Source organism: Micropterus salmoides, unplaced genomic scaffold (genome assembly GCF_014851395.1).
Source record: "Micropterus salmoides isolate LMB-PRFRI ecotype aquatic unplaced genomic scaffold, ASM1485139v1 Ms_hic_scaffold_17, whole genome shotgun sequence".
In the NCBI taxonomy this organism is placed as follows: domain Eukaryota; kingdom Metazoa; phylum Chordata; class Actinopteri; order Centrarchiformes; family Centrarchidae; genus Micropterus; species Micropterus salmoides.
The window spans coordinates 173,287-197,621 of NW_024040817.1; the positions used below are offsets into that span (position 1 = coordinate 173,287).

The 24,335-nt window shown below is 40.7% G+C and overlaps 1 gene segment (V, D, J or C); it reads right to left on the reverse strand.

Annotated features, from left to right (window-relative positions):
• Nucleotides 1–10,178: 10,178 nt before the first annotated feature.
• LOC119907617 lies at nucleotides 10,179–13,247 on the reverse strand. The segment is given in 2 exon segments: nucleotides 10,179–10,510; nucleotides 13,195–13,247. Coding segments are annotated over 2 exon segments (384 nt in total).
• Nucleotides 13,248–24,335: the final 11,088 nt, after the last annotated feature.

A 24,335-nucleotide genomic window follows, 5' to 3' on the forward strand; every position in this document is an offset into this window, starting at 1 on the left:
GTGCACTAATGCATTTACCACCACTCTGTTGCTCTGTTGGTTGGCCTTCAGCACAATCTTTTTGAAAATGTGGGTGCGTACAGGTCACTCCAGCCTGTAGCAGTGAACTAAAAGAAAACATGTTTAATATTTCCAAGCGCTTCTTTTTTTATTAAATATTATTTCACACATAAATCAAATCAACCTTTGTGTTAACTATAGCTATACACTCTCATTCAATTTGCACCTCACACATGAGGTCACTACGGTGGCCTGTAGGTTTCAGGCCTAATACAAAAGCCACAACACAAATACAATTAAAGCTGCAAGCAGCGTTGGGCGGGCCCTCGCACGTGTAGCACGTTGGTGTGTGAGGCGGCCGTGTTGCATATTCTGGATCTCTGCCGGTGCAGCTGTGAATTTGCTACGCGCTTCCGACGCTGAATGAAGGTGTTTTACGTCACTTCCTGTGTCCCCTTTGTGGCACTACATAGCACTTGGCGCTATGAATATAAATTAATATTGGCGTGTGGATGTCTTCGGGGTGGAACAGTTATCAAGCACGTAAAGTTTTGTTCAGATGTGAGCATGTACACTGAAGTTACAACAACTTCCTGTGTCATGGCGAAGAGTTGATTTTGACGCCACGCCACGGACACGCCCATCGACGAAAACTCACAGATAGCACAACTTTCCCTGCCGCCGCTCGACTGCAGTAATGTTTACGTTTATCTTGTGGGGAGCCCCTCACCTAACACAGCTCAGGCTGGTCTCTTCCTCCATTTGTGCATCAGAAAGTACAACTACCATCCAGCATTTTGGCAATGCAAAAGTAAAAAACTCATAGTAACAGTGGATCACTTGCTTCCTGGCAGTGGAAAATAACGTCTTTTTTGTCCTCCAAGGGAGCGTTTTTCATGGAATGTGACGTCACGTGAAAACTATGAATAGGGGGCGCTGCAGCACCTCCGCACCCCTTTGTATAAGTATAAAGTCATCTCCATGGTAACCTGAGACTCCTTGCTTTTTGTTTATGATGCTAATATGCACAGACAGCTGTTTAATTCACACAAATATCCCGCTGTACTTATTTATCAAACGGGTAAGAAGTTCTTCTTCCACGTAGGCCTACATTTACTAATTTGGCATTATGCGGGAAAAAGTCACAGGAAGAAGAAAGTTCTTTCTAAAATTTGAACCTGGACCTCTTGAATGTGGAACAGCTACATTGTCGCTGTACTACTGTGTAGCTGTGTTCTGCAGACAGTAATCCACTGTTACTAAGCGTCTCTTTCGTTGTCAACTTGTTGTATGTGGCGGTTGTATTCGTGTTGTGGCTTTTGTGTTCGTGTTGTGGCTTTTGTGTTCGTGTTGTGGCTTTTATGTTCGTGTTGTGGCTTTTTGTTCGTGTTGTGGCTTTTGTGTTCGTGTTGTGGCTTTTTGTGTTCGTGTTGTGGCTTTTGTATTAGGCCTGAAACCTACAGGCCACCATAGTTCAAGTTTAATGTTTTAACCAGTGTACTCAGATTCCAACTTATGGGCCTGTTGTCAGCCAACTCCGGGCGGACTTGCATCCCAAATCCATCCGTTTCCAAATCACTTTGCTTCGCCATGTGTATATGTCCCCCTTGGTACTGCTAAGATCAGAGAAGAAAAAGAAACAAAACAACAGCGCAGCGCTCCTTGTCCAGATGTTGAAATAATTCTCTCTCTTTTTTTTTTCACTGTCCCTGTTCCATAAATAATTAAAAATTGTTGCATCCTGTCCATCAGAACTGTGTACTGTGCAGTGTAATGAGTCTATGTGCATGTATCCAAAGGTCTCTTAGTGTGTGTGTGTGTGTGTGTGTGTGTGTGTGTGTGTGACATGGGGGTCACTCATTCAGTGCTCTGATAACTGAAATAAGTGTTTAACAACTATGTCATCAAAATTCATTATTATGATACCTTATATGCAATACCTGCCTGTTTTCAACATATCATGTAGCAATATTATCCCCTGCTGGGGTTAAATTTACTAACAGCTACTTTGGCAGTTTGCTAAACTCTTTGTGGTTATCATTCATCACCAATGTAGGCTGTTCAAGCTCATCAGCATTTACTAATAAATTAATATAGTATTACTTTGTTTTTTTACCTTCAATTTGCTTAAGTTTTATTTTTCTGTGAGAAATTGTGACTCACCCAGTGTGTGTGTGTCCCAGTTGTTTCCTGTCCCCTCCAGCTCAGTCCATTTGGATCTGTTTTGTATCTGTCCAGGCAATCTCTGTGTACCAATGTCCATTTTTGTCCACCGGTCTCCCCTACTGTCCATTTTCTCGTTAATACAGAGTTCTTCAGCCCCTTTTGATGGCTATTTTATCACTTTGTCCTCTTTGTATAAATCTTCAGCTTGCATGCCCTATCAAATTTCAAAATATATATCAAAAAAATATCAAATTTCCATCACACCTATTTCATCAGTGTTTTATTTGCATGAAGACAATTACTCAGTCCTGTCAATACATCTACCAAAGTTTAAACAAAAAATATTTTAGGCTTTATGATGAGAAGACTCATTAGCAAAAAAACAACAACACAGAATATATCAAATTAACAAAATATGAAAGTGATTTCACATTTTACAAATCCACATGGAGATGCATTGAATTTAAATAAAATACTCACCTAAAACAAAGGAAAACTTACGAAATGACATTTCTTATTATTGTAACCTCTCAGTGTGTTTCAGTAAAATGTAACTTTACAACTTTTAACTGCACGAGTTTCATTCTAATTAAAGTACATTTACATACATTACATTACAGTGTGGTTATGTTTTTGAAATATCTAGTGTTATGGTTTCTGTGCAGCTGGTGATTCAGATCAGTTCCTCTCCAGCTGAGGGAAGTTTTTGTACGACGTTGTATCACTGTATGAATGGGAAGCTGTGACCACCCTGGTGACAGTAATAAACTCCTGCGTCTTCGGCCTGGACTCCACTGATGGTCAAAGTGAAGTCAGTTCCAGACTGACTCCCACTGAAATGATCTGAAATGTTGCTACTGATACTTGAACTGGCTTTACATCTGATAGAGAGACAGTCTGTCCTGGAACAACAGACTGAGATCCAGGAGACTGAGTCAGGATGATTTCTCCTGATGAACCTGGAAAACATGAAAAAGAGAAGGGTTATTGAGACAAATCCAGTTTGGAGAAAGATGATCAACATCCAAACAGAAGAGTCTAATTTCTTTAACATGGAGAACAGATGGAAGAAGGTAAATGCTGCTTGTTTCAGTGTTTCTCCATCACAGCAGAACATCATTGTGGTGAACCTGGTTGCATCCTGAAGCAAAGTTTTCAGAAGAGAGTCTCACCCTGAACAAGGAGCCCCAGGGTGGCCAGCAGTAGAATCAGTGACATCATCATTGTGCTGCCGGCGTGTCAGTGGCTCTGAAAGGCCTGGACAGCCACTGATCAACACTGGCCTCTTAACGGCTGGGAGCAGAGAGGCAGGACACATATGCAAACACACAGAGTCAGTGAGCTGTAGCTGTCCTCAACATATCATGGTGTTTCCCCCTCAGTGCTGAGAGCGTTGATCTACATATTTACATATTTACATGTAGAGGATACTGAAAACTTCCTCTACATGTAATATGGTAATATGGTGTTTTAGACAATGATTAGTGACATTAATATCAATGTAGGTTTGACATCTTTAGGTGTCTGTAATATGGAAAGTTCTTTAAGTAAAGTAGTGTTGGGTGTTTGAGGGGATTCTGAGGCCGACGATCTCAGAGAGCTTCCTCAAGAAACTCCAACCAGAAAACATGGAAGTCATCATCAGTAACATTACTGTTTTTATGACATGATCTTTCTTCAGCAGATGGAGTTCACCCAGCTGTCATGGAATATTTTAACTTTGAAGCCGTTCACTAACAGGACCGCACCAAGTTAGAGGTGGTTTATGTGATCATGTTTACGAGGAGGGGTCAAGAGGGAAGGGATGAAAGGGGTCGAGGGAAGGTGGATGGGAGAGGGTCGTATAGTGCTACTGAGAACCGAGACCGGGGTCGAGACTCAGGGTGGGGACTCGTCTCTGTAGAGGCTCGCTTGTGGAGCAGCTAATGGGAGAGAGAGTTTGGGCAATCTTATGTATGTGGTGGTGATTGGATTAGCAGGTGTGTGTGATGGGACACTGATGTGGTTTAATCAGTGAGGGGGAAGAGGGAGGCGTGGTCCTGTTCCTGGACCTCAGTTTACATAACGCCATAAGTGGACATCCATCCATCATCAACCTTATCCTGCGTACAGGGTCGCGGGGCTGGAGCCAGTCCCAGCTGACATTGGGCGAAAGGCAGGGTACAACCTGGACAGGCCGCCAGTCCTTTGCAGGGCCAAAGTGTACATGAAGTCCTAAAAATGCAGGAATTTGAAAATCTACATTTCCATCAAAATTACTCCATCTGCTAAGAAAGATCATGAGATGTGATTGAAAGCTCCACAACAGTTAGTGGATGGATGTTGTGGTGAGGGTTTTTTTTTGCCATTTCCAAGGTTAAGAATAAACATTTAGTCTCAGTGTATTTGTGGAGTTTTGATTTGCATGTTGGAGAAAATGTTTTATTCGACATTCTTTAGTATATGCGGATATAGTTATATCAAGGAGGTTACTTCTTTCTTTTGAATTTTTATGATTGAAGTTTATATATTTAAAATACTATTTTGTGCTTTCAGGGATGTACTGGTTTTGTTTGGACAGTCTCTGATCCTGAATGTTTCTTATGTCGATCTGTGTCTTCATATTTTCAATTAAATGTATATATTTGAAATTGCTTTAATCCCGTATGAGTCTGAGGTCAAAGGTCATGAACAAGACTTTTCTTATCTGCTTTCCCAGGCTGGCTACTCTGGATTATTTGGCAAATCAGAAAAGAAAGTGGGATCATAAAAAGACATGAATGGATCGTGAGAAGCTGTGATGGACAAAGTAATTTGATTTCATATTTTTTACAATTGAGCTTATTTTGCTACATGTTCATTTGTGGTTAAAGCAAAAGTTGTGAAATCTTCAGCCTCATAGATGACGTGGTGTTTGTGTGTGTGTGTGTGTGTGTGTGTGTGTGTGTGTGTGTGTGTGTGTGTCCTCAGTGAAGTGTATCAGTCTCTGCAGTAGCTTCCAGCTGCAGCAGTCACTTCAATTTCTGTTCAGTCTGACTGAGGGAGGTTTTTGTACGACGCTTTTTCACTGTGATAACATGAAAACTCTGACAGTAGTAAACTGCTGCATCTTCAGTCTGGACTCCACTGATGGTCAGAGTGAAGTCAGAGTTTGATCCACTGCCTGTAAAACGATCTGGAATCCCTGATGCTCGAGTGCTAGCCTGGTAAATGAGGAGTTTAGGAGTTTCTCCAGCTCTCTGTTGGTACCAGTGTAAATAGCTCCACCAAAACATCCTGACTGGTCCTACATTTGATGGAGATGGAGCCTCCCAGAGCAGAGCTCACTGCTCCAGGCTGAGTCACTGTGACCTGGCCTCTGGACTCTGAGGATACAGAGACAAAAACATAAAGCAGCGTCATGGTTTTGTGGGCTTCATTTCAGAGGGACGGATGTTCATAGAGGAGAGGAGTTTGATTCTCTGGACTTTACCTGTGAAGCAGCAGCAGAGGAGAGTCCAGATGAGGACACAGATCAAAGTCATGTTTTTGATGAGGAGGATTTCTGTGGCTTCTGTTGTCATGAAGGACAGCTGTCAGTCATCCAGTGTTCAACTCTCAGGACTATAAACTCTCCCAGAGCACTGGAGCATGGTGCTGCTGATGCAAAGTGGCTCTCTATGGAAATGCTCTGACTGACTCCAGCAGGGACTTGGATTACTCTGATGATGCTGTTTATCAATGGATCAATACTCACATATTGTGTCTGATATTTGAAATGTGATAACAATTCTTGAAGTCTTCTATGTTGTTAAAGTAAAGACTTTGTTGTTGCAATAAAACTTTTATTACATTTTATACGTTATTATCAATTTCTTGTAGGAAACTGAATTACTCTGTATGAAGAAAATACTTTATCAAAGTTTTAATATTCTGGCCAATTTCTTTTGATTCAGTTTTTAATGTGCACTATTTCATCCAGTCTAATGATTTTAAAGCCCTGGGGCTTTTTTGTTTTATCAGTTTGTTTGAAAAAGTAGTTCAATAGTTAACATTGTTCATTTGAACGTTTCATTGTTGATTCTTACTTACATAAAATGGACAAACATAGCATCTTTATTGGAGGTGTTTGGCTTAAGACAAGAAATATTTAAGACAGTTAAAACAAGAAATTAATTCAATTATTTAATTTAAGAACAAAGAATATACATGAGGAAAACTGTGCCTGTTACTACTTTTTATCTTTAGTCCTGAAAACCTTCTGTTGTCATGATTCAGCAGTGATGCCTATCGGTTGCCATGGTTACTGAGTTCAGAGAGGGAAGTGAAACCAGTTTCATCCAATCTGAGGAAGACCGACACACTAGCAGCCTCCTCTCCTGCGACCAACAGGATGGAGTTTAGTTTACCCCGTATAAACGTTATTATCTCTCTCTTTGCAGTGTGTCGAGTCGTCCCAGAACACTGAGGAGAAGCTCTCTGTGTCTTACAACACTAAAAAAAATATATAAATATCGATTCTGTTGTGTTCAATAACTGCTGAGATATGCTGCAGTGAAATTTCATTATTTGAGTATGCTACTTAAATTTCTTACGTTATATGACACAAGCTATCTATCAAAACACAATTATCACAGACTCAGAACTACAACAAAGGTTATTTTTGTCATATTCCCATGTGTAGTGTTCAGTTGTAATCCAGTGCTGCTTTCTTGTGGAATTGTCATTGTACTACACATGTTTTCAAGTAACTTGAGGTATTTTGTGTCTTTTTATACAAGCAATGTTTTGAGAGCATATTTATCGCACTGCAATGATCAAAATAAACAGGACTTTTTTGTGTCACAAAAAAGTTTTAATTGCTTATATGTCCTCTTTGATTTCAAGTCAAAATTTTCCTTGCAAGTCAGAAAGTTTTGGAGGTTGTAACGTTTTTCAAGTGAGAAAGTTTTGTAATTTGAAAAGTTTTGCAATTCAAAAATGCAATATTATGTAGCTGCAGTACCGGAGGCTGCAGTTTCAGGACCCCCGCAATCCTGGGACCGCAGTTCTAGGACTGTAGTTCTTTCGTGACAATGCCATCTAGTGCCACTGTGAGGAATCTTGGAGTTATCTTTGATCAGGACATGTCGTTTAAGTCTCACATTAAGCAAATTTCAAGGACCGCCTTTTTTTCACCTACGTAATATTGCGAAAATCAGGAACATCCTGTCTAAAAATGATGCAGAAAAACTAGTCCATGCATTTGTTACTTCTAGGCTGGATTACTGCAATTCCTTATTATCAGGCTGCTCGAAAAAGTCCATTAAGACTCTTCAGCTGATCCAGAATGCTGCAGCTCGTGTTCTGACAGGAACCAGGAAAAGAGATCACATTTCTCCTGTTTTAGCTTCTTTGCATTGGCTTCCAGTAAAATCCAGAATAGAATTTAAAATCATTCTTCTTACCTACAAAGCTCTTAATGGTCAGGCATCATCTTATCTTAAAGAGCTCATAGTACCTTACTACCCCACCAGAGCACTGCGCTCTGAACCATCCCTTAGTTATGCTGCTATAGGCCTAGACTGCCGGGGGATTTCCCATGATGCACTGAGCTCCTCTCTCCTCTACTTTCTCTCCCTCTGTATGCAGCCTCACCCCATTATTGCATGTTACTAACACAACTTCTCCCCTTTCTGGTAGTCTTGTGCTTTCTCACCCCTCTCCTCTCTCCTCCTATCACTTCCTGCAGGTTTTCTGGCTCTGGAGCTGTGGAGTCTGGATCTGTGGTTGCGGGTTACCTGCTGCCCCCGTGTTCCTGCTCGACACCCTCTGCTGCAACGACTATTGTTGCTAGTCTTATTGTTATTATTGTTATTATAATCATTTACATTACGATTGTTACCGTTAACACTACCATAAATAACTGTACCATTTTTCATTTAGTCTATAGCAACATCACCTTTACTGTCTGTACCTCTGTGTGTATATTGTGTAGGCTGCCTCCCTCCTCTCTCTCTCTCCTTCTCTCCCTCTCCCTCTCTCTCTCTCTCTCCTTCACCCCAACCGGTCGAGGCAGATGGCCGCCCATCCTGAGCCATGGTTCTGCTCGAGGTTTCTTAAAAGGAAGTTTTTCCTTGCCTCTGTCTCCTAGTGCTGCTCTTGGTGGGAACTGTTGGGCTTCTGTAAATATCATCACAGAGTACGGTCTAGACCTGCTCTTTTATGAAAAGCGCTGTGAGATAACTGTTGTTGTGATTTGGCGCTATATAAATAAAATTGAATTGAATTGAATTGAATAGTGGAGTGGTGGTGGTAATGCACAGCAATGTGAAGGAGGTTAACCCTGGCTACTAGCACAGCTGTAGGGTTAACCGGTCGACATGCACATAATCAATAACCTAAATTTAGGCACACACTCATGGTTGTGGTAGGGTAATTGGCTTCGGGGGGGTGTCAAGAATAACATAGCTAGCTAGCTAGCCAGCCAGCTAGCTGGCAATATCAAAGTAAACAACGGTCCTAGATATGCAGTTCCGGTCCTAGGATTGCGGTTCTGAAACCGCAGCCTCTGGTACTGATTCTATTGGTGGGTTTGACTGACCAATCATGGGTTTGCATTGACCGCTTCAACTCCGAGCAGCACTCAGTTGTAACGTGTACAGGCTAGATGGAGGTAAGTTGACGTTATGTTGCTCATTTCAATAGAAATTATTTTAAATGTAGTATGACATAATTTAATGATTTTTTATATTTACCATTGGCCAGGCCACTGAGTCTATCGCTGTCTCCTTTTTTAAAATGACATGTATAATAGTTAGCTAACATTAGCAGTCTTAGCATGAAGCTTGACTGGTAGTGCATCAGACATGACTAGCTAGGTAAATTTTAGCTGCTCATGTTTAACGCATTGTACATGATATCCAGCAGAACTATTTTTCTGTGACTGTGGTAATTGAAGTTTATGGTCCCACAGCATAAACTAGACTTTAGACGGCTGATATTACATTGGAAATATAGACTGTTATCTAGATATTTTGAGGTGTTGCTGCCTTGTTATGTTTTCTCTTTAGATGTGACATAGAAGCATTTATTATACTCGTTTATTTTCCTCCCATAGTTGCACTCTAGATCATTGGTGACAGCTATGTGCAGCATGAGAGCCAGAGAGCTGCAGAGAGTTTAGGAAGCATCTTCACCCTGCCGGATGTCTCTTGGTCTGACTGGCTTCTCCCTTTCTTTTCTCCTCCCTGCGAAGTGCAGCACTGGATGTCCTCATCATCCACTGTGGCGGCAGCTGCACGGGGGAGGTCAGCATTGTGAAGCTGGTCAACATGATGGAGGACCTGCACCGGCTTTACCTCCAGCACCCTGGCATGAAGATCCTGTTTTCATTTGTGACCCAAAGTGTTGGTGGAAGGCTGGTGCCCATCAGTGAACAGTGTTATGGCTGTATTTGTTTGTAGCTTAAATGATGCCATGATTGAGAACCGTCGCATCTGACATGGCAGCCCTGGGCTATATTTGAAAAATCTAATTCATTTCACAACTAGCATAATTATGTTTTTAAGTAAAGTAGGTAATTGCCTTAAAGGCCACCTCCAAATGCAGTGAACTGCTTTCAGTTGGCAGTTTCACAGCTTTTGAATTTGGCTTTTAGGACCATTTTTTTTGCTCCTAAACATAGCTGACCGTCATGGCTAATATTGTTTATTTATGTTCAAAATGGTTATTAAAAAGTAACACGCCCACCTTTATCCCCCTTTCTCCCTACCACTCTATGGACTCCTAAGTGCTCTGAACCTATGCCGGACATACAGTAGCTGTTACCACTTGCACGGGCCCAGTCTATTTATTTGAATAAATGTGTTTACTACATGTCCACATTTGTGAACATTTAAAAAAAAACATGGTTTACATTGCAATAAATTGTATTTATAAATTTCCACTCCTTTTGTCTTTTATACTGACTGGAAATGTTAAATTTCACATTCTGATATACTGTAATTCTAGTTCAAACACACAAGAACATTTCTGTTCAGTTTGACTGAGGGAGGTTTTTGTATGACGCTTTTTCACTGTGTGAACACATCCTTACTGTTGATCCAATGATAACTCTGACAGTAGTAAACTGCTGCATCTTCAGTCTGGACTCCACTGATGGTCAGAGTGAAGTCAGAGTTTGATCCACTGCCTGTAAAACGATCTGGAATCCCTGATGCTCGATTGCTAGCATAGTAAATGAGGAGTTTAGGAGTTTCTCCATCTCTCTGTTGGTACCAGGCTAAATAGTGGTTTGGGCTGCTATAGTAAACATTCTGACTGGTCGTACATTTGATGGAGACGGAGCCTCCCAGAGCAGAGCTCACTGCCCCAGGCTGAGTCACTGTGACCTGGCCTCTGGACTCTGAGGATACAGAGACAAGAACATAAAGCAGCGTCATGGTTTTGTGGGCTTCATTTCAGAGGGACGGATGTTCATAGAGGAGAGGAGTTTGATTCTCTGGACTTTACCTGTGAAGCAGCAGCAGAGGAGAGTCCAGATGAGGACGCAGATCAAAGTCATGTTTTTGATGAGGAGGATTTCTGTGGCTTCTGTTGTCATGAAGGACAGCTGTCAGTCATCCAGTGTTCAACTCTCAGGACTATAAACTCTCCCAGAGCACTGGAGCATGGTGCTGCTGATGCAAAGTGGCTCTCTATGGAAATGCTCTGACTAACTCCAGTCAGTTATACTATATTTTAATATGGTACAGTAAAAATACTATGATCATAACAACCCAACTTCTGCCAGTACAAATCATCTTTTCATTACCATTATTATTGCTCTGTATAGCAATTTAAGAGACAGTAAATGCTTTTCTTTATTCTAACAGAGTTAATGCACATCTCTGCCATCTAATGTTGTGTCACTACGAGAACAGATAACAGGTAGGGGTTACACAGAACTATCAATCGTCTGCTGTGCTGTAGAGACACATTTATACAGATGTGCAACCGCAGCTTTAAAATTTTTTATCTCCTTCATATCACATTTATTTTCCTTTCACAGGTTGATATTCATTTTTTGCTCTTCTGTTTGTTCCATAATGTTTCATTCCACACTTGATTTGCTGTCACCAATTGAGTTATTCTTAAATGTTTTTATGGTAACACATGTGGCATTGAAACAAATTTTAAAAGTTGAATGAATATTCTATGAAAAATTCCAAGGGATATTTAAAGACCGCTGTTTCATTCCATGCTACACACGTTGATTTTGTACAGTATGACGTTTCTGGACAACAAAGTCCAAAAACACAGTTGCTGAATGTAAAATTTACTACAGTTTCCTCCATTATAAAGTTGCAGCTGTGGTTTGCTACAGTAATAAGGATTGTACATTCTTCTTGTGTTAGCTCCTGTCTCCAGAGACAATAGAGCCAATGTTGTATTCCCCAACATAGTTCTGTGACTGACAACAGTAAGTGGAGAGAGTTTGTGCTGAGATTGTATTTCTGATTCAAAGGTCAAGAACTTTAAATGTCTGAATTTTTTGTTGCATGTAAAAAATGTTTTGTATTCAGTTATAGTTATGTGTAGATGTAGTCAGATGACGTACGTAATTCATGATTTTTTTCATAATTCCAATTGATATTTGGCTGTTCTTTACACAACTGTCACGTCCCCGGCTTGTCTAGGGGCGTGGGACTAACAAAGAGAAATAAACCGGGTGGAAAAAACCATGGGTGACCCAAAACACGTCAAGTTAATGTATTTATTTCAAATTAGTAACAAAAAAAGGTGTTTAACAACTTAAAGCGATCTTTCATCCTATCAGAGATGATATGGGGTTTGTTATGTAAAGTAAATTAATTAACAGATATTCAGCGAAAAATATGTAACACAATACACGGTCTCTACGGCTCCCAAAGTGCTGGTGAGGCACATGTGGAGATCGCCGCTCCTCTCACTACACCGGCTTCCAGTTGGTCGTGAACACCGGGCCGACGGCTGCCACCGCAGTGTCACCAGACATACAGCGCGAGAAGGAGTTAAGATCACGTCCCACTACGGACCACACAATAAACCACGCAGTAAGTCATACAGTCTAACACGAGCAGCCAAGGAAGAGTGAGAGTCAGAGCACTTCACTGGCTCAGCTTGAAACCCACTGATGGCCGCTGACCAGCTCCAGCTGCGGGATTTACGCAGCGCCAGGCTCAGGGCCCAGGTACAGACCTGCAGAAAAGAGACAGAGACACCCACAGCAACACAAGCACAACCCACAGACCTCACGGGTCGTAACAACATTTTTATATTTGAAATAATATTTTGTGAGTTGAGGGAGTTTTGTTTGGACCATTTTTTACCATGAAGGTGTCTGATGCTGATCTGTCTTAATTTTTCCTTTAAACTGGAGCCAGAATGAGATAGAGGTCAAAGGTCATGGCCAAACACAATAGCTGTTAAAGGAACAATGGTGACATTTTCAGTCCACTTAATGAAATTTTGTATGTGTTGAGTATGTGCGTGTATGTGTGTGTGTGTGTGTGTGTGTGTGTGTGTGTGTCCTCAGTGAAGTGTATCAGTCTCTGCAGTAGCTTCCAGCTGCAGCAGTCAGTTCAGTTTCTGTTCAGTCTGACTGAGGGAGGTTTTTGTACGACACTTTTTCACTGTGTGAACACATACTGACTGTTGATCCAATGATAACTCAGACAGTAGTAAACTGCTGCATCTTCAGTCTGGACTCCACTGATGGTCAGAGTGAAGTCAGAGTTTGATCCCCTGCCTGTAAAACGACCTGGAATCCCTGATGCTCTAGTGCTAGCCTCGTAAATGAGTCGTTTAGGAGTTTCTCCATCTCTCTGTTGGTACCAGGCTAAAATGTGGTAGTTGCTCGAAACATGAACATTCTGACTGGTCCTACATCTGATGGAGACGGAGCCTCCCAGAGCAGAGCTCACTGCTCCAGGCTGAGTCACTGTGACCTGGCCTCTGGACTCTGAGGATACAGAGACAAAAACATAAAGCAGCGTCATGGTTTTGTGGGCTTCATTTCAGAGGGACGGATGTTCATAGAGGAGAGGAGTTTGATTCTCTGGACTTTACCTGTGAAGCAGCAGCAGAGGAGAGTCCAGATGAGGACGCAGATCAAAGTCATGTTTTTGATGAGGAGGATTTCTGTGGCTTCTGTTGTCATGAAGGACAGCTGTCAGTCATCCAGTGTTCAACTCTCAGGACTATAAACTCTCCCAGAGCACTGGAGCATGGTGCTGCTGATGCAAAGTGGCTCTCTATGGAAATGCTCTGACTGACTCCAGCAGGGACTTGGATTACTCTGATGATTCTGTCTAGCAATGGATCAATACTCACATTTTGTGTCTGATATTTAAAATGTGATGTGTTCACAGGGACATTTTGTTTTTTGTGTTATCAGTTTGTTTGAAAATGTCACGTTCTGCCGGTTGGCCATCCTTGGTGTTGCACTTTTGTGTTTAGTTAGTGTTATTTTGGTCTGTTGGGTTTTGGGGGTCTGTCTTGTCTTTCGTCTAGTGTTCGGTAACCCTTGTCATGTCTGTTACCCCAGTGATCCCTCTGCATGTCTGTCTCTGTTTTCCCCTGCGCTCTCTCTCTCTCTCTCTCTCTCTCTCTCTCTCTCTCTCTCTCTCTCTCTACCTGTGCCTCGTTAGCCTCATGTCTTTCACCTGTGTTGCTCCCGCCCTGCTCGTTAGTCCCTGTGTATATATACCTGGTGTTTCTGTCTTGTCTTTGCCTGGTCATTGTTCATGTTACCCTCCAGTCTCTTGTGCATGAACTCTCTGCCTGCCTGTAACCAGCCTTGCTTGTCTTGTCTCCCTGTACTTTTGAATTTTGGATTTCTGTTATTCAGCCACTCACCTGTAAGTGTGCTCGCTTTTGGTTATATTAAAACCCTTCGTTGAACTATACCTGCTCCGCTCTGTGTCCTGCGTTTGGGTCCTCCAACCTGCCTCCACACCACGATCGTGACAGAAAAAGTAGTTCAGTAGTTAACATTGTCATTTGAATATTTCATTGTTGATTCTTAGGTACATGAAATGGAAAACATACCATCTTCATGTAGGAGGGTTTTGCTTGAGACAGGAATCCCCAGTTAAAACAATAAAAGCCTTACAGTTTTCACTATATGTGAAATATTTAATTAAAGAATAAAGAAAATACATAAGAGGAAAACTGTGCCTGTTACTACTTTTTATCTTTAGTCCTGAAAACCATCTGTTGTCATGGTTCAGCAGTGATGCCTATCGGTTGCCATGGTTACTGAGTTCAGAGAGGGAAGTGAAACCAGTTTCATCCAATCTGAGGGAGATCGACACCCTAGCAGCCTCCTCTCCTGAGTCGAGTCGTCCTAGAACACTGAGGAGAAGCTCTCTGTGTCTTAAAACAATAACAAAAAAATTATAAACATCGATTCCATTGTGTTCAATAACTGCTGAGATACATTCTGGTGAAATTTCATTATTTTAGTATGCTACTTAAATTTCTTACGTTATATGACACAAGCTATCTATCAAAACACAATTATCACAGACTCAGAACTACAACAAAGTGTATTTTTTGACATATTCCCATGTGTAGTGTTCAGTTGTAATCCAGTGCTGCTCTCTTGTGGAATTGTCATTGTACTACACATGATTTTCAAGTTACTTGAGGTATTTTTGTGTCTTTTTAATGCAAGCAACAAAAAGAGCATATTTATCGCACTGCAATGACAAATCAAGTTTGTAATGTGCAGCAACACAAAGGAGCTGACTGCTAGCACAGCTGTAGGGTTAACCGGTCGACATGCACATAATCAATAACCTAAGTTTAAGCACACACTCTGTGATGGTTGTGGTAAGGGTACAGAGCGTTTGCTGTCAGGGCCCCGAGGCTCTGGAACAGCCTGCCCGAGGAAATCAGTCGGCTGAGTCAGTGAACTCTTTAAGTCCCTTCTTAAAACATACTTTTATAGGAGAGCTTTTCCCGATCTTATTTGACTTTATTTTATCCCTTTTATTTTATTGTATTTTACTAATTTTATATTAAATTTTCATGCTCTTATCTTTTTTTTTGTATTATTCTTTACACTTGTTAAAGCACTTTGTAACTTGTTTTTGAAAAGTGCTCTACAAATAAGGATTATTATTATTATTAAGGGTAAGTGGCTTCGGGGAGCTGTCAAGAGTAACATAGCTAGCTCGCTAGCCAGCCAGCTAGCTGGCAGTATAAAAGTAGTCCTAGAAATGCAATTCCGGTCCTAAAGTTGCGATCCTGAAACTGCAGCCTTCGGTTCTGCAGCTACATACTACTCCAAAAATGGTGAAAATAAGAGATTCTATTGGTGGGTTTGACCAATCATGGGTTTGCATTGACTGCTTCAACTCCGAGCAGCACTCAGTTGTAACGTGTACAGGCTAGATGGAGGTAAGTTGACGTTATGTTGCTCATTTTAATAGAAATTCTTTTAAATGTAGTATGGCATAATTTAATGATTTTTTATATTTACCATTGGCCAGGCCACTGAGTCTATCGCTGTCTCTTTTTTTAAAATGACATGTATAATAGTTAGCTAACGTTAGGCGTCTTAGCATGAAGCTTGACTGGTAGTGCATCAGACATGACTAGCTAGGCTAAGGTTAGCTGCTCATGTTTAACGCATTGTACATGATATCTAGCAGAAATATTTTTCTGTGACTGTGGTAAATGGAGTTTATGGTCCCACAGCATAAACTAGACTTTAGACCACTGATATTACATTGGAAATATAGACTGTTATCTAGATTTTTGAGGTGTTGCTGCCTTGTTATGTTTTCTCCTTTAGATGTGACATAGAAGCATTTATTATACTCATTTATTTTCCTCCCACAGTTGCACTCTAGATCATTGGTGACAGCTATGTGCAGCATGAGAGCCAGAGAGCTGCAGAGAGCTTAGGAAGCATCTTCACCCTGCCGGATGTCTCTTGGTCTGACTGGCTTCTCCCTTTCTTTTCCCCTCCCTGCGAAGAAGTGCAGCACTGGATGTCCTCATCATCCACTGTGGCGGCAGCTGCACGGGGAGGTCAGCATTGTGAAGCTGGTCAACATGATGGAGGACCTGCACCGGCTTTACCTCCAGCACCCTGGCATGAAGATCCTGTTTTCATTTGTGACCCAAAGTGTTGGTGGAAGGCTGGTGCCCATCAGTGAACAGTGTTATGGCTGTATTTGTTTGTAGCTTAAATGATGCCATGATTGAGAACCGTCGCATCTGACATGGCAGCCCTGGGCTATATTTGAAAAATCTAATTCATTTCACAACTAGCATAATTATGTTTTTAAGTAAAGTAGGTAATTGCCTTAAAGGCCACCTCCAAATGCAGTGATCTGCTTTCAGTTGGCAGTTTCACAGCTTTTGAATTTTGCTTTTAGGACCCTTTTTTTGCTCCTAAACATAGCTGACCGTCATGGCTAATATTGTTTATTTATGTTCAAAATGGTTATTAAAAAAGTAACACGCCCACCTTTATCCCCCTTTCTCCCTACCACTCTATGGCCCAGTCTATTTATTTGAATAAATGTGTTTATTACATGTCCACATTTGTGAATATTTTAAAAATAACACATGGTTTACATTGCAATAAATTGTATTTATAAATTTCCACTCCTTTTGTCTTTTATACTGACTGGAAATGTTAAATTTCACATTCTGATATACTGTAATTCTAGTTCAAACACACAAGAACATGTGCACATCCAACAAACCTGTGGGCATAGTGCTGAATGAAAGGCCTTAGAGTGAAAATTTAAGAATGACCTGCACACTGCGTAATTATGAATCCCCGTAGGCAGTATCATTTATTGCAATGTTTCAAACTCTGAGGTCTTCTCAGGCAAATACACAGGTATTGTGAAATTTATACAGTGAGGTTTAAAAACAACCAGCTGATCAATAGCTGCCTTCTATCAGCAATGGCGCCACCAAGGGGGGCCCGGGGGGGCCACGGCCACCCTAAGAAAATGGGTGGCCACCCCAGTGGCGCCCCCTGGCAAGGAGCATATGCATAAAATGCTATATACTGTTTATGTATATAACCCCTGGGTTTGAGTTAAAATGTCAATAGCAGCTTTCCTACAAGTGTTCTCATGTTAGGCTCTGTCACTTTAAGAGGGTAACCTCTGACCCTGAGGTGTGACTATGGCTGTGTCCGAAATCCCCACTCATTCACTACTCCCTACCCCCTATGTAGAGAGTTGTATGTAGAGCATTAAATAGTGAGCTCACTCGCATTGTTAAAACACTTTCGTACCCCGATCGTTATTTCAGCGCCGTTAATTACGTCATTGCCATCGGCCAATCAGTCTGGTTTTAGGAAGTACCACAGCACTGAGACTGCCCTGCTTAAAGTCACCAATGACCTTTTAATGTCTGCTGATGAAGGTATGTGCTCAGTCCTGGTACTCCTGGACCTTAGCGCTGCTTTTGACACCGTTGTTCACAACATCATGTTAGACAGACTGAGGCACTGGGTGGGGATCTCTGGTACTGCTCTAGAATGGTTTTCATCCTACCTGTCAAATAGGAAGTTTTGCGTGTCTGTAAACAACTATGTCTCTTCGTTCTGTCCAGTTAAATATGGTGTGCCTCAGGGGTCGGTCTTAGGACCCATTTTGTTTTCCTTGTATTTGCTTCCCCTTGGACATATTATCCATAAACATGGCATTTCTTTTCATATTTATGCTGATGACACACAATATACTTGCCCGTCAGATCCACAGACCCTGGAATGCTGAGTTCACTTAACAACTGCCTAAGTTAAAAAATGGATGTCAAATAATTTCCTCCAGCTGAACTCAGACAAAACAGAAATCCTGGTCATCAGGTCTCAGCAGATGACAAATCAAATACTGCCATCTGCTGGTTCCCTAGTAAATCACATTAAGCCTGTGGCAAAGAACCTTTGTGTTTGGTTTGATAGTAATTTAAATTTCGAGCAGCACACCACAAAGCTTGTTCAATCATGTTTTTATCAACTTAGAAATATAGCTAAAATTAGATCTATGTTAACTTTTAAGGACACCGAGACCATTTTACACGCCTTCATCTCATCACGCTTGGATTATTGCAACAGCCTTTTCACCTGTTTAACCCAAAAATCTATTGATCGACTCCAGACTGTCCAGAACTCAGCTGCCAGGCTTTTAACCAGAACAAAGAAATATAACCACATTACTCCTATTTTAGCTTCATTACACTGGCTCCCAGTATGTTTTAGAATTGACTTTAAAATTCTATTGATCACTTTTAAAGCTCTTCATGGCCTCTCGCCTTGTTATATTTCTGACCTTTTAGTCCCATACGCACCAGCACGTACCTTGAGATCCTCGGGCAGAGGTCTTTGGTCTGTTCCAGAGTCTCGACTGAAAATTAAAGGGGACAGAGCGTTTTCTGTCAGGGCCCGAGGCTCTGGAACAGCCTGCCCGAGGAAATCAGGTCGGCTGAGTCGGTGAACTCTTTTAAGTCCCTTCTTAAAACATACTTTTATAGGAGAGCTTTTCCCGATCTTATTTAACTTTATTTTATCCCTTTTATTTTATTGTATTTTACTAATTTTATATTAATTTTTCATGCTCTTATCTTGTTTTTTTGTATTATTCTTTACACTTGTTAAAGCACTTTGTAACTTGTTTTGAAAAGTGCTCTACAAATAAGGATTATTATTATTATATTATTATTATATGTTTCTTATGATCGCAGGATCTCTGGATCTCTGGAATGTTTCCAGAGATCTACTGGATCTCTACTTCTGACTCGCAAGGAAAACCTTTTGCAAAACTATTTAACTTGCAAAACTTTCTGACTCACAAGGAAAATATTTAGTTTTCAAAGAGGACATATTAGCAATCAGAACTTTTCTGTGACACACAAAAAGGCCTGTTTATTTTTGATTACAAACTTTTTATTGCAGTGCGATAAATATGCTCTCAAAAAAATTTTTTTATTTGCTTGCATTAAAAAGACAAAAAACCTTATTATTATACAAGCCTTTCCTAACGTGTTATCCAAAATGATTTATCCAGAGCAGAAGGGGCATCAGTGGCAGGACAGATCTAGGTCTGATAAGAACTGTGCTCTATAATATTTTCATTTTTAGGCCTCCCATGGCTCTGTGGATGGAAATGTTGGTCAGTCCACTACTTTGGTCCATATTGAAATATGATGGATTGCAGTGAAATTTGTACAGAAACTTTGGTTGATGACGTTTCCTCCTCCGCCACCGGCAGGTCAATGTTTTCTTATTCTGTTAAATTCTCATTGCTTACACCATGTGGTCATTGAGAAAGCACTAACATTCAATATTGTTAACTCAATCAGCACAGATTGAGCTCAGTTGACCCTTCTACCACATCCCCCGACGATTGAGACAAAAGCCAACAATATGAACGACAACAACACTCTTCCTGTCAAGCTGGGTAGGCTGGGTTGTCCTCTATTCATTATTACATTAAAAAGCAGAACAGTAGGGCTTTATAACGTTACATTCAGTAGGAAGTTAGCTAGCGTTAGCTAACTAACATTAGGAACAATGCATTCTGGATTTATTTCAGGTTTTGGAAAGAGAGTAAATCGTACTTCTCCTTTCAACCTCTCTGGGTTGCGACTGTAATTATTATAAGGGCCCCAGCGTTTGACCATATCTTAGAAAAATACAGCCAAAAAAAGCTACAAAACAACTCCTTTTGCATTAGAGTCAATGGAGCGCAGCCATGAAAGTGTCGGACCTCAGTTAGAGAGAGTCCTATACTGCGCTGTGATTGGCCAGCTGCATATTCGGGGCGTGGCTTAGCGAAGGGTCAATTAGCACACAGTTACCCAGGTGGAAACACAAGGAGGAGGAAGAAGATCAGTATGGAGAAGATGAAGAGATGAAGGAAGAGGAGGAACAGTAGGAGTAAGAGGAGGAGAAGGGATAGGAAGAAGAAGAGGAGGAGGAGGAGTTTCGGAGGGCTTGTGTGTCATGTCTGAGGTCAAAGTTTGGTTTTTCTGCAAGATTGAATGGTTTTAATTGGAGAGCTTCATTTTGACCTGAAAATAGGATGTTTGGGAAATTGGTTGAGCAGTTGTGGATTTGTGTTTAGAGTTTCGAGAAAAAGAGGCATAATTTTAAGAAATGTGTTTAAGCAATCGAGAAAAAACTGTAATAGTGAGAGAAGACTTGTTTACTTTAGTGTCACGTACCCACGTACAATCTTTCCCTAACCTTTTGGATGTTTCATTCAGGATGTGAATCCATATTTCTAGTGTCAAAGTGCTGTGCTTTGTTCACCAACCATCCACCCTGATCACCTGCCTGTGCCGTCCAGAAACATAGCCCTTTCTACACAGCTGAAACAATTAGACACCTATTTACAACCTGACAATCAATTAATTGTTTACGTCATTTTACAAGCAAAAAATGCCAAAGACAAGTCCTATAGAGTCACAGTTGTGAATATTTATCTCTTTTCTCTGTTTTTTATCTTTTGGTTTGGGACTGAAAAACTCAAAAAAGTCAACTCTGGTAAAATTGGATGAACATTTTTCTATATTGTCTGAAGTTTCATTGACTAAACCATTGATCTGAGACAATAATCACTGAATGAATCGATAACAAAAATAACTTGTAAAAGAATGTGAACAGAATCCAGGCAGTGATTTTGTTTCTCAATAGCCTGTTGAAAACAGACGCATCGGTACCGGGGGCAACGGTGCTGTGGGCGAAATTACTAAATGAAGAAAAAATTTTTGCCTTTTTAAATAATGTTGTTGTTGTTAATGTTGTAGCTTCGAGTCTAAGCGGGCGCCATCTGGATCACTGCGCAAATACCTGCGAACTGTCTGCCTGCACTCGACATTTCTGCAGAGAGGAAACATGGTGGTGCAGTGGTTAGCACTGTCACCTCACAGCAAGAAGTTCGTGGAGTCAAACCCTGGCCTTTCTGTGTGCAGTTTGCATGTTCTCCCCGTGTCTGCATGGGTTCTCTCTGGGTGCTCCAGCTTCCTCCCACTGTGCTGGTTTGGATAATTGGTGTCTCTGAAATTGTCCTTGTGTAGTGGTTGTCTGTCTATGTGTGGCCCTGCGATGGACTGGTGACCTGTCCAGGGTCCAGGGCCCTGCTTTTGCTCAGTGTAAGCTGGGATTGGCTCCAGCCCCCACGACCCTGTACGGTGGTTGACGATGGATGGATGGAAATTTACATGTAAAGGATACTGAAAGGTTATTAGTCACCTAATCAAGTGATTTGTAACTGTTATAGTTTGTCTTTCTATTTTGGGAAACTTGTATTTTTGACAATGATAAGTGACACGAATATTTATGCATAGTGACTTTATTGGTTGTTTATAGTATAGATATTTCATCAGGTGAAGCAGTAATGAGTCATGAGTTGGTGCTAGGGCCAAGGATCTCTGATAAACTCCAGCCAGAAGTTTTTTTTTAGATATCATCATCAGTTACAGTTGGACAGATTGCCTCAAGTCCATTTTGTAATATCAGTGAGCAGTATTGTGAGGTTTATGCTGCACTTTGAGACTTCTTGCCCTTGTTGACTCAGAAGTTGAGACTGAAAGTTGATGCTTGACAGTAAAAATCATTTCACCACAAGTTCCATTCAGTAGCTCTTCTGGAGCTTTGGATCAATTACATGATCTTCTTCAGCAGATGGTGAAAACGCAGAGGTCAGGGAATATTTTAAGCCAAAACACAAAATCCCAGAAAATGATCAGAGGAATTAAAATTTGAAAATCTACATTTCAGTGTAAACATGCCGACTCCATCTGCTGAGAAACATCATGTGATGTAACTGAAAGATCCACAATAGTTTGTGGTTTATTTGTTTATTTGCTTTTACTTTCTTTCTATTCTTTGTACCATTTTGGGCTAGGGCAACGTGCAATAGTACTGGCTTCTGGAATTATACTGTAGTTTAGTCAGATGGTGGTGATCTCTGTACATGTTTAGTGACCTCGGATTGACCCACTTTTAATGTGAAGTGTAACAATGTGTGAGTGAGTGACTGGTGGAGCAGAAAAAACACCTGACAGAAACTTCTTAAAGGAGAAAATCAGCTCTCACACAGTAAAGGGGTTCTGCTGAGAGGGCAGTTTCCTACATATTCACATGTTTACATGTAGAGGATTCTGAAAAGTCTAGTAGTTAACTGATCTAGTGATTTGTAACAGTTTGTTTTGTCTTCTTTGTTTGTGAAAATTATATTTTTAAAAATATTAGTGACACTAATATAAATGCAGGTTTTACATATTTAGGTGTGTGTAATATGGAAATTTCTTCAAGTAAAGTAGTGTTGGGTGTTTCAGGGGATGCTGAGGCCAAGGATCTCAGAGAGCTTCCTCAAGAAACTCCAACCAGAAAACATGGAAGTCATCATCAGTTACATTACTGTTTTTATCAGCAGATGGAGTTCACCTAGCTGTCATAGAATATTTTAACTTAGTGGACATAAAGTCTGCATCTGCTGGATTTGGTCTGTTTTCTTTTTTTGTTGTTTCCAAGGTTAAGAATAATCATTTACTTCAGTATGTTGGTGGAGTTTGATTTGCATGTTAGAGAAAATGTGTTATTCCAAATTCTTTATATGTAATATTTACGGATATAGTTATAACAAGAAGGTTACTTATTTCTTTTGCATTTTTATGCTTTAAGTTAATATTTAGCTTTTCTATAGAGGACGTTTATATTATTTTGTGCTTTCAGGGATCTACTGGTTTTGTTTGGGCAGTCTCTGATCCTGAATGTTTCTGATGCTGATCTGTGTCTTCATATTTCGGATTAAATGTGTATTGTTGAAATTGCTTTAATCCAGTATGAGTCTGAGGTCAAAGGTCATGAACAAAACTTTTCTTATATGCTTTTCCAGGCTGGCTACTCTGGATTATTTGGCAAATCAGAAAAGACAGTGGGATTATAAAAAGATCTGAATAGATGGTAAGAAGCTGTGATGGAGAAAGTAATTTCATTTCAGATTTATATATATAATATATTCAGATAATATTATTTTGCTTTTTTTTTTTTTTTTAATTGAGCTTATTTTGCTACATGTTCATTGGTGGTTAAAGCAAAACTTGTGAAATCTTCAACCTTGTAGAAACATTGTGTGTGTACAGTATGTGTGTGTGTGTCCTCAGTGAAGTGTATCAGTCTCTGCAGTAGCTTCCAGCTGCAACAGTCAGTTCAGTTTCTGTTCAGTCTGACTGAGGGAGGTTTTTGTACGACGCTTTTTCACTGTGTGAACACATCCTGACTGTTGATATAGTGAAAACTCTGACAGTAGTAAACTGCTGCATCATCAGTCTGGACTCCACTATGGTCAGAGTGAAGTCAGAGTTTGATCCACTGCCTGTAAAACGATCTGGAATCCCTGATTCTCGAGTGCTAGCATAGTAAATGAGCAGTTTAGGAGTTTCTCCAGCTCTCTGTTGGTACCAGGCTAAAAGGTGGTTGTTGCTATAAACATAAACATTCTGACTGGTCCTACATCTGATGGAGACGGAGCCTCCCAGAGCAGAGCTCACTGCTCCAGGCTGAGTCACTGTGACCTGGCCTCTGGACTCTGAGGATACAGAGACAAGAACATAAAGCAGCGTCATGGTTTTGTGGGCTTCATTTCAGAGGGACGGATGTTCATAGAGGAGAGGAGTTTGATTCTCTGGACTTTACCTGTGAAGCAGCAGCAGAGGAGAGTCCAGATGAGGACGCAGGTCAAAGTCATGTTTTTGATGAGGAGGATTTCTGTGGCTTCTGTTGTCATGAAGGACAGCTGTCAGTCATCCAGTGTTCAACTCTCAGGACTATAAACTCTCCCAGAGCACTGGAGCATGGTGCTGCTGATGCAAAGTGGCTCTCTATGGAAATGCTCTGACTGACTCCAGCAGGGACTTGGATTACTCTGATGATGCTGTTTATCAATGGATCAATCAGTATTGATAAGACATTTAAAAAATATATTTTACATTATTTTGGTTTCATGCTTCTAGACACATACTGACTTATTTCAGTTAATTGCTAGAGAAGAAAATGTATAAATTTATTTTAAAATTAACAATTAAAACATTCATTCAAGTCTTATTTTCACATGTCAGCTGATAAAATGTTACAAACAGAAACTATTTTTGGTGAGTTTGTTTGTGTCAAAGTCAGAGAGCCGTGTCTCTCTACAGTGAGAGGTTTTTGTACGGCGGAGTTTGTATCA